Raw genomic sequence first — 12,027 nt, forward strand, 5'->3', positions numbered from 1 at the left:
ATGAGATTCATTCGGTAGATGATATTGATGGGGATATCAACAATCTCGTAGTATACAATGATGTGATATTAGACAAACAAACAAATCCAGCTTGAATATTTTCTCGAGGCAGACATAAAAACACCGATATTATATATGTTACTCAGTTATATACTCAAATACCTCAAGTCATCAGAGATAACTGCAACCTTTTGTCGGTATTTAACGTGGGTGATACACACACGCTGCAAAATATTCATCGAACCTGGTACATAGGTAACGTGGATATAAACAAATTTAAAAACTTTTTCTCAAACGCACAGGCGACCCCACACGGATTTGTCAAGATAAATTTACATGACCCCAGATCAAGGTTTCACACTGGACTCGATAAAATATTTGGTTGAGACAGCAACCCGCATTCTTTTTTATCCTCCGCTCACTCAATCGCTACAACAACCAAAACAACAATCAAAAAAGCTATTTGATGCCGGAGGAATTGTCGCGCCTTGCTTGATATACATAAACACTGCACTCATAACTCACTAGTTCTCACGCTTGGCAGTCAATGGACGTACTCGGCTTGGGAAAGTTATGCAACGTATGCAATATCGCAGTAATGCAAGGGACCTCCGCGTTTTTAGCTTGCTCGCTGTACACAGCATTTCAATGTTACGGACGGTTGGAGAATTTGGAATCCCATAACAGCGGGGGGGGGGGGGGGTACGTGTGTGTCATTTGGTTTTTTTTAACGTAGCTTTAACAATGTTTCAGTCACATCGCTACAATGTCTACATTGTGACAGTTTATAGTGACGTCTAGCACTGGGGCATCATGCCGCAGACATGTAGCATGATGTCCCACCCAGTCACATTATCCTGACACCAGGACGACAAGTCCTAACACTAACCTCTTAATGCTGAGCGCCAAGCGAGGCAGGTGTTAATACCATTTTTGTAAGTCTTTGGTATGACTCGACCGGGGATCGAACCCACGACCTTCCGCATCGGAGGCAGACGCTCTAACCACTAGACCACCGGAGTGGTTTGCAGCGGGGGTGGGGGGTGACGGAATAACTGTCTCGAGTTCCATAAACAAACAGTCTATAGAAATGCATATACCCAGTAGCGCAGAATAAAATAGCTGACAAATGCGCGTAGAAGCAGCGATTTACAAAACAAATACCAAAACTAGGCCATAAGGTACCCCCCCCCCCCCCGCCGCTGCTTCATTTCATAACTATTCAAAGCCAATGAAGCAAACACGATCTCCCTTTTTCTGTAATGGAATATACATGTTTCAATCTTTAATAAACTTAAGAATGAAAATTAGCTCCATTTTACATCTTCCTGCCTATCCGTATCATAATGTATAGGACTAGGTATATAATGCAGTCTACAAAAATACCGACTGTGTTTTATCTATGCATTCTGTCAACAAATTATTACTTAAAATATGTTCAGCAAAATAACGACATAAACAATATATGATAACAAACTCTTGACTTAAAGTGTTATCATTTTTAGGACAATTTTAAGGTGGTGAATATGTTTTCTTGTTTTCTTCATACACGGTGAAATAATGAAGCCTATACTTAAGGTTCTCAAGATGTCTGAAGGACTGAAGCTGACTCTTTTGTGCCTGGATAATGTTAAGACTCGAGTTGCTATTCTTATCTGATGCAATATTAATTTTGTATTGTAGAAAGGATTTGCAATGCAGTGTTTTTAATACATATAAACACGAGAAAAGTCGATATATTTCACTAAAGGTCTATTTGCCAGCTTTCCCTTATATGTGATTTATTCAAGTTCTTGTTACTGTCGTCAAATTATGATTTTTATTATTTCTTTAAATTGGGTAAACGTTTGAGGAGATTTCGTAAAAATATCGTTTCACTATTTATGTAAGTACATTCGTGCAGCTGTATATGTGAGAAAGCATGCCAGTAGCTTCTCGTGGGTCGGTGGTTCTTTCCGGGGTTTTCCCGGGTTCTTCCTCCACCATTAATACTGGCCGCCATATATGGCCTATCGTGTGCTGAAAAATGGCGTTAAACCCCACAACAACAACAACAACAACAATCGTGCAGCTGTAGTTTGAAGTTAACCATGAGCCTAAATATAGACAATCGGAAGTCTGCAAGTTTGTCCTGTATATGAATTCATTTTTAATGAGTGAGTGTGTTGAGTTTACGGGATATAACTCTAGACACATTATTTGGCTTCCGTTTGCGGGATTAATAGTTTGTTTGAGTTACTTACCCTTACAGGTAAATTGGAATGCTCCTAAAAAACATGCCCTATATGATATGGAACTAGCATCTTCAGGACATAGACCAGCAAGTTGTTCTCCACCTTTTTTTTTTGTTTGACTGGCGGCGGAGACTAACGTTGTTCTGCACAAGTCGTGCTGAGACGTCCGAGCTATGTCACCTCGGATGATCGAACAGCGCGCTATTAATTAATAAATTTATTTAGACTAACCTTTGTATCCAGACGGTAAGTATAATCCCTCTTCTAATGATCCACAGCGTTAAATCCTTTAGAACACACACCTTTTTTTAGTATAAATCCCTGTCAGAACAGAACACCTGTGTATTCATCGGCTGTTGACCTCAGATTTGAATTACCCACACATGCGTGTAAAGCAGCATCACCACAAGGTAAGAGTAACGCGTGAAAACCGTCTAGCGAGGCGTAGATCACTAGGAATTTACTGATGCTTGGGTGAGAACTGTGTCGTTAAGGCAGAAATTTAGGAGATAGACAGAGAGACTTCATGTCAGAAATGTGAGATAGAGTGAATGATAAATAAATTGTAAAACGACCACAAACTGTATTCAGATGTGAAAATATGCTACACAATAATAATAATAATAATAATAATAATAATAGTTTATTATTATTACTAGTGGTAGTATCTTCAATCACATTTAATAAAATTTACAATGGTATAAATGGATTTTATGACATACATACATATCTACATATTAATACTTTACATTGCTTATAAGAAGAACATGATTATTATGATAAATATTAATAATAACATTTGCAATGGTATTTATGAATACATACATACATACATACATACATTATTTAACATTACTTATAACATGATTAGCATGATGAACTTTATTAATAACATTTACAATGGTATTTATGAATACAAACATACATGCATACATACATATATATGTCTGTTATAATTTTACACCATAACTTATAACATATGGATAATGTTATATTTTAATCAAAAACAATAGTTTCTTCTTCCCTTCTGACCACTGGTCTTCAAAATTCCTTAATAATTCTGTCCTATGTCTCTTGATCCGTGGAGGAATGATACTTTTCAATCAAACGTGTCTTTGCTGATTTTTCGCCTCCGTATACTTGGTCTCCCATTTCTTCAACCAACCATGACCAAACATTAAATACAGCACTGTATGTTCTGAAATAAAATAATAATAATAATAATAATAACGATCCTTTTCATATGAAATATTCCCCCGCACTGCTGGTATCAGACCATGTACATCCGACTCACTTCCCCATTTCCTGTTTTGACTGCACATATAAACTTTCTCCTTCATACTTTAATCCCTCGTGCAACAAATCGTTACTTATAACATGATTAGTATGATGAACTTTATACATACATACATACATACATACATAGATACATACATTATAAATTGACATGTGAGTTAGCGATAATTTTGTTTCTTTTGTCAAATTTGCGTGATAATTTGTTTATGTGCGAGATGTATATGCCTGGGTTCTTTATTCTTGCTAATGAGCGGAAATTCTGATAAGCTCTGTGATATCTTCCAGGGATTTCTCTTAAGAGTTCCTCATCCTTCAGTACTCTGACAAAAGTCTCAATTTCCTTTCTTCGTGAAAACTTTGATTTTCCTGTCTGGAAACTTTCCAATTCGGAGACTGTTGTAGAGTATATTTTATCTAGAGCATGGCCAACCCCACCAGCCAACTTGCTATGCCTGTCCAAAGTGGCGTCACTCAACTGATGACTGGCCGATCGTAAGCTTTCTATAAAGATAATAAAAAGTCAGCATTAATATTTTAACCTCCAAAATAAATATTGTGTGGTAGTTTTCAAATTAATGAACACATAATATATTAGACACCAAGAAATCATGTTAAAGTCGTATTTCCACGAATTACAAAATACTGCATATACTAAGACTTCATATATTTATAAAACAAAATTCTTCCAATTTAAAACGATTAATTATAATTCCGTTATCAAATAATTTACCTTTTAACTCCTTGTTCAAATATTCATTGACTAGGTCAACCTCATCATTGTTTCTGGCACCTCCTCGAAGATTAACTGTTCTGTTCCTCATCATGTCTTGCTGCATTCTCTCTGATACGCACCCAGATAAGTCTGCAAGAATTTAAATTGCTTTGTTACTTAGGACTGTTTTCTCATTGTTTAACTGATTCTTATACAAATTTATTGTTACTGACCCACAAATGAAATAAAGATGTTATATACTACCGCAGAATGATCACACTAAATTAAAAATATTTTCTTCAGAATATTTGATATATGCATCTGATGATTCTGATATAGTCCTAATCAGGGCCGGCGCTACCATATAGGCAAACTAGGCAGCCGCCTAGGGCGCTGATTTCAGGGGGCGCATTTTTTTTTTTTTTTTATAATTGTTTATAAATGTTGAAATTGATATTTTCGGGGGGGAGGGCAGCGCCAGAATCTAACCTTGCCTAGGGCGCCAGATAGTCTGGTTGGGTTTGGCGCCCGCCCTGGTCCTAATGGGTATTCAGCTGTCACTTCCTTGATGTTCCAAAATTATATTAAATATAGGTGACTTGTTTTTAAATAAATGAACCGATAGAATCTTTACTGTGGAACTTTTGTAACATCCAATTAAACACTTGTCATAACTTTCATAATTTATTTTCACATGACATTTTAATATTTTTTGTACAGTAACCCTAAAGCAAACACTAAGTACGGCAAAAAAGGACCCCAAAAAAATATAAAGCAGGAATTTTTTAAAATTACTGTATGAACAAGTAAGCATTTAGTGGATTTTTCTTGTATGTGTTTTATCATGGATAACCATTTTGTTCTTTATAGTCGCTGGGATAATGAACTAATATAGAATAATTACAGTAATAAAAGTCTTCAATATAGGTTGTTCCTTCATAGATGTTAGATGGAGTTAGCTTGACCTAATTAACATATAAATACATTAATGTTCTGAAACAAATATGACATGGCTTACTTGTAATTAGATTGTGCCCCAGGATAAAGTATCTTCTGTGGTTATTGTTGTGAAATTTGACCATGTCTTGCTTCCAAAAGGACACCATCGATGGGCCATCATTTTCTCTGACAGCATCTCATCTTACTTTATCTTCCATCCCTCGGATGAGAATCGTCTTTGTATACTCGAATTTACGGTCAACAGCCTTTTCACTTACAGAGTCTTTCTTGCTCTACCTTTTCTTAGATTCCTTCTTGATATCTTTTTGCAATTTTCAGAGCAAAACCATTCTTCGTCTGGAAATGAAAACACATGTATGTTACATAAAAATGAGAATGTGAAAAAAAATTCTAAGTACCTCAATATGACCATTATTATAAAGTAACAGTTGGGGTATGATTTTAGATAATACCATATCCTTTCTTTTGATAAAGTTCCATGAGATGAACAATAATGAAGAGATACATTATGTTATTACCACTGTCTGGAAGCTCTTTAATCCCTTTGCATGAAACATAAAACCACTGATGGTCACATTGCTGATTGGAACATTCGACCATAGGTTCTTCTTTGACCGACTGGCACACACAATAAATCTTATCATCTACAGTTTTCCTGCATGTGTCACCGCACACCCACTCATCTGGCAGATTGTCTTCCTCTAGGCTAAAACAACATAGATGGAAAAAGGAGCCTCTAGGGCAGGATCTATTCAGGCATTGTATCATCTGTTCATCTTCTCCCAGATCTGGAAATAATTTGAGTTTGTCAGGAGATATCTTTGTATTCGATAAGACCAAAACTGTTATTAGTTTAACAATGATGTACATTGATACTGATTTTGACTAAGTGAAGCACATTGGTACTGATGTTTATCACTTGTGCAAAAAAAAATACGAATAATTTTGAAACAATAGAATTTCCATCATAAAGCTGTACAAAACAAGCTATAGATGTGTATTATTTTACCTCAAGCAGTAGTATTCTTTTGTGAAATTCTCCAGGTGATGGCACCAAGCCCTCCAATCTTTGTACAGGATTCCCAGCATTGGATCTTGCATTTTGAGCATCTATGTGTCTTTCACAAAACAGGCCATCCCCCCAGCACACTATGGGATACACATGATTATCATCTCTTCTTGGAACATAATCATGCAGCCGCTCCAGTATCCAAATAACACCTGCGGTTGTTGAAGGATTTTCTGGGATCACACCAATATTAAACTGTGAAATGGAACACAGTTTAATTACTGTACTTATACCAAGCCTTTATAACAGAGTATGCAGTTAAAGCATTTGACACAAAAAATAATTTTCTTCACTTGCTATTGTTGTATTTTTGTCACAAAATAAATTCTCTTACTTTCAACCTATTAGAGTAAGAAAAGAAAAACAATTGCAAATCTAAAACTAAGTGTACACATATCGCCTCAGATCGTAAATGTACATTTGTTTAAACTGCTTCATGTAAACTTTTAATCCAAAACACGGGCAAATCTTAGGCACTACCATAACAATGTTGAACATACATCAATACAAAAACGAACAGTACATCGTTTGAATGAGATTATTGTTATTATCGTGATAGTAGAATGGCATTTAGTATAAATATCAGGCAAGTACATACTACTTCACTTTTCCGCCTTGATTTGGACCAATGTTTGTGATCAATATGATGACAAACAAGGTCCGCCATTGGATGGAGGCATGGGAAATTTTCAGTCAGGATTCGAGACACCACAGCTTCCATTCTATCCCTGGTCGCTTGTATCTCCTCTCGAGAAGGAAAATAAGTGGACATTGGTAGATCTACAGCTCTTCTCACATCAGAGGCCTCCTTGTACATTATGTTGTTTATTCTGTTCTTTGCTATATATGCTAAGGCCCAAATCATGTACTTGTTGCCATGGTTCCTAGTATGATGCTTTGCCTTTAATTGTCGACCAACATTGTTCCAGCAAATAGTATAGCCTATTTATGGTGTGAAATTTAAGAAACTAATTAAATGCTGTGTTTAATATATGTCCGTGATTCACTGTACTATGATTTATAGTCAGTATTGAAATGTATCATTCTTCCACGGATAAGGAGACACGGGACAGAATTATCAAGGGATTTCGAAGACCCGAAAGCATAATTCGCTGTCTTGTTGCTACGGTAGCATTCGGAATGGGATCCAAATCAGCAATGTAGATATCGTTATTCTTTGGGGATGCCCAAAGAGCATTCTGAGCTATTGGCAAGAGATGGGAGATGTGCCACAGATGGGAGAAAAGGTTATGCTTGTCTCCTACCTTACATGACAAGCATGATGAAGACAACAACAGATGAAAACATGATAGAAGTTGCGAAAAATCGTCAAGTCTGTTTAAGAAGAAAAATTATTGAGGCATTGTGGATCCCCGAAATGGATAAACTTCCCGCTGGCCTAAAAGAATGTTCCGCGGGAAGTTGCAATATATGCTCTTGCGGCAAATGTAACTGTTGTGTAAATTGTTGCAACACTTGTCAATGCAGTGGTCAGAAGGGAAGAAGAAACTATTGTTTTTGATTAAAATATAACATTATCCATATGTTATAAGTTATGGTGTAAAATTATAACAGACGTATATATGTATGTATGCATGTATGTTTGTATTCATAAATACCATTGTAAATGTTATTAATAAAGTTCATCATACTAATCATGTTATAAGTAATGTATGTATGTATGTATGTATGTATGTATGTATGTATGTATGCATGTATGTATTCATTAATACCATTGTAAATGTTATTAATAAAGTTCATCATGCTAATCATGTTATAAGTAATGTTAAGTAATGTATGTATTCATAAATAACATTGCAAATGATATTAATAATATTCATCATAATAATCATGTTCTTCTTATAAGTAATGTAAAGTATTAATATGTAGATATGTATGTAGTATGTCATAAAATCCATTTATACCATTGTAAATGTTATTAAATATGATTGAAGATACTACCTCTAGTAATAATAATACATTATTATTATTATTATTATTGTGTAGCATATTTTCACATCTGAATACAGTCTGTGGTCGTTTTATAATTTATTTATCATTCACTCTATCTCACATTTCTGACATGAAGTCTCTCTGTCTATCGCCTAAATTTCTGCCGTAACGACACAGTTCCCACCCAAGCATCAGTAAATTCCTAGTGATCTACGCCTCGCTAGACGGTTTTCACGCGTTACTCTTACCTTGTGGTGATGCTGCTTTACACGCATGCGTGGGTAATTCAAATCTGAGGTCAACAGCCGATGAATACACAGGTGTTCTGTTCTGACAGGGATTTATACTAAAAAAGTGTGTGTTCTAAAGGATTTAACGCTGTGGATCATTAGAAGAGGGATTATACTTACCGTCTGGATACAAAGGTTAGTCTAAATAAATTTATTAATTAATAGCGCGCTGTTCGATCATCCGAGGTGACATAGCTCGGACGTCTCAGCACGACTGGTGCAGAACAACGTTAGTCTCCGCCGCCAGTCAAACAAAAAAAAAAAAGGTGGAGAACAACTTGCTGGTCTACTTCAGGACAGTGTGATATTAATACAAGCACTAAAATATTTTCATGATGAACAGCTTGGTAACCAAAACATTACTTTTTCGACCAACCACACCATTGGTACGGAACTTCTGCCTTTCGCAAATGGAAATACTAGTATATTTTTTTTCTCTGCAGCACACCTGGCAGGAGGGTCAATCTCTAGCGCATACTAATATGTACATGCTGACATACGAAATCGCATGTGACGTTGTCATTATAGTTGGAGAACCTAAAACTGCGATACGTGCGCATAAATACATGCTGATGAGCCGCAGTTCCGAATTTTACAAAATGCTGAGCAATCGTCTGAATGACCATCCCGCCGTCCTCTATTTTCCAGATGTTGATCCTAAAGACATGCGGGAAATTTTAAGGTAATATTGAATCCTAAATTATTCATCTGGAACGTATTTACTAAACATTTCCGTAAATGGTGGCTACATACTTTATTTATTAAATCCAGCTATTACATTCGTAACTTTGTACACTAAGTTAGCAAAACCCAACAATTGTTTGTAATCAAACATAGGAAAAGTGGCAATAATCCCTGCTACATTTCAGTGACTCACAGACATCTAGCTAGTCAGAAATATTTTTTCTTATTCTAAAGGATCTCAGCACAAGTTTCTAATTGATAAAGATGGGACTCTTTGACACTTGTATGTACCACATCATGATGATCTTCTGGATGTAGAAACAAACGTTTAAGCCTACTGTGTCCAATTCATTGTTATTGTATGTTGACGCAACTTCACTTTGCAATATAGCAATTTGATCTGTATCATTTGCATATCAAATTAGATTCTTTCAGGACATATAATTATCTTCTCAAAACGGTTCTTATGCTGTCCTTCACATCTATTCCAGTTACTTATACGGCGAAAGGATTAACATAGACACAAACAAAGCGTACTCTGTCCTGTATGCTGCCAAGAAGTTCAACCTTAGAAGCGTCTTACATGAGGCTTTGTCGTACTTGCAAGGCGAGATGTACTCAGAAAACGTCTGCCGCATACTCGAAACTGCTCATGAATATGAAGAAGACGCTGTTTATGATAGATGCTTGAAGTTCATACATGTAAATGCTGTAGATGTTTTGATAAGCAGAGGATTCACTAATCTTTGCAGCAAATGTGTAGAAAATGTGATGAAACCAGACAACCTGAGAGCCGACGAGATTTTAGTATTTGAGACATTGCTGAGATGGGCTGACGCTGAATGTGCTCGGCAGAAAATACAACCAGATGACAAAAACAGACGAATGGTTCTTGGAGACCTTATCTTTGTCATACGCTTTCCTGTAATGAATATTAAGTATGTTACCGAAAGGCTGTCCACCGGCAAACTTCTGACGGATGATGAAAAGATAGCCCTGTTTCAGTATTACCATGGAAAGTATAACCCCGTACCACTGAAGCATTTCAATACGAATTCTCGCATATCAGACCAACATATACCAGTATCAGAAGCGGCTCAAAAAGAAAAGACATTTATGAAACCAAATCGCATGGCTGTAGCCAATAATGCATTCTCTGGAGTCTTTTCCATTCAAAGAGTACACCGTTTTGACGATACCTCCGGTGAGTGGAGAAATATAGGTACAGACGCCATTTCTTTCAAATGCTCCACATCTATATATCTCCACGGTGCAATTATATTCGGTCCAGCACGAGCAGAGGATACGTACAAAGTAACTTTGTCTATCACTGATGACATGAAAAGAATACTTGGGAAGAATCAGTTGACGATTTCCACTAATGTCCACCAGAAGATTTACGACGTCACTTTGCTCTCTGCCATCAGGGTTCCAAGTAACACGGTAGTCACAGTCGAGATTCTCATAAGTGGTGGAGCCTCATACAGAGGTGTGAAAGGGAAGGATACTGTCGAAGTGAACGGAATAAAATTTGTCTTCATCAACAGCAATCGTAGCTCCAGTGGCACAGATATTACAATGGGGCAAATTCCAGGTCTTCTCTATAGTCTAGTGTAATGATTTCACTCGAAAGCCGCCAGACGTGCTCGATCCTTTATCTATTACTATTCAATCAAATAAGGACTGTAATCACACATTCTGCTTTAGTGACAGCTGCACGTATTTTAATCGCATTATATTCTCACTATATTTGGACCAGATTTAAAAGGTGTTCCTTAATTTCATCGGGTTGATTGGTTTTCAGTGTCACGGTGAATATGTCACAAATGCAAAGATTTTGAATATTATTCTACACCATGGTCCTTCAATTATCAGTTCTCAGTGAATCTGGATCATATGAACTGGCCCTTCTTCTCATTTCTGTGTTGCAGTTGTGTCATTTTTATGTCTTAGTACCATTTTTAACGGGCAACATTTAAAATTGCATGCAACAATTGTCCATGGCAGATTGATTGCAGATGACTTAAAGACAACCGCGGGATTGAGGAGTGAGAAGGTCCTGTTTTTAATGTCCAGGCTCGTTTAATTTTAGTCATATTTGGATGAATACAAGATGAATGTGTTTGTTTTTAATGGTTTGCAAATGTAAATTGCAAAGAAGCAGTTAACATTTTCCTTTATTATCTACCGCAAAGTCCTAGCAAATAAAATCAAGTTGTCCTCTTTGATAACAATTACCCCCTTTGTGAATAAGTCTCAGTTTCATTAACAGCAAAAAAGAAAATAGACACAACGATATTGTTAGAAGATTTATTATCACTTGTCAGTATTGTTCCGGAACTGTGGTAGAATGCTACGCATTATATGCAAATGAAATTGTAGAAAAGGTGGTCTATTTTCAGCCTTAGCTATTTAAAATAATGAGTTCTTTTTACCTATTGATGCATGCGCAAAGTTCGTACAGTAAGAAACCCGATTATCTTGAGTTCTCTGGTTGTGGATTTTCACCACAATCAAGGTACGTAGAAAATAAATTTTCCATGTATAATCACAATATAAAGAGTTTTGTCACGAAGCTGTCCACTTTACGGAATCAATCTTCAACTGTAAGTATATGTGAAATATAAAATAGTATTCTTTCTTGCTATCCTTTTTATTAGATAACAATGTTTTATATATTTTAAAATTTGAGAATCTATTCTAAACTTAACGGAGAGTCAAATTTATGTTGCATAATGCCATGTTATTATGTGCTCATTTTTTCTCTGTTAACTTTTCATTGTCAGAATCGTTCAATATTTTACGATACTGAACTCGCGCGCAACTTCA

The 12,027-nt window shown here is 36.2% G+C and overlaps 1 protein-coding gene across 1 annotated transcript; it reads left to right on the top strand.

Annotated features, from left to right (window-relative positions):
• The first annotated feature begins 7,454 nt into the window (after positions 1-7,454).
• On the top strand, positions 7,455-10,815 carry LOC149786295 (BTB/POZ domain-containing protein 6-B-like). Its single transcript, XM_089975921.1, has 3 exons — positions 7,455-7,604; positions 8,958-9,196; positions 9,690-10,815. The coding sequence occupies exons 1-3, from the start codon at positions 7,455-7,457 to the stop codon at positions 10,813-10,815; spliced, it is 1,515 nt and encodes a 504-aa protein (XP_089832047.1).
• The last annotated feature ends 1,212 nt before the right edge of the window (positions 10,816-12,027 follow it).

The sequence above is a fragment of the Sinohyriopsis cumingii genome, chromosome 12 (genome assembly GCF_028554795.1).
Source record: "Sinohyriopsis cumingii isolate HCF-2022 chromosome 12, ASM2855479v2, whole genome shotgun sequence".
Lineage (NCBI taxonomy): Eukaryota > Metazoa > Mollusca > Bivalvia > Unionida > Unionidae > Sinohyriopsis > Sinohyriopsis cumingii.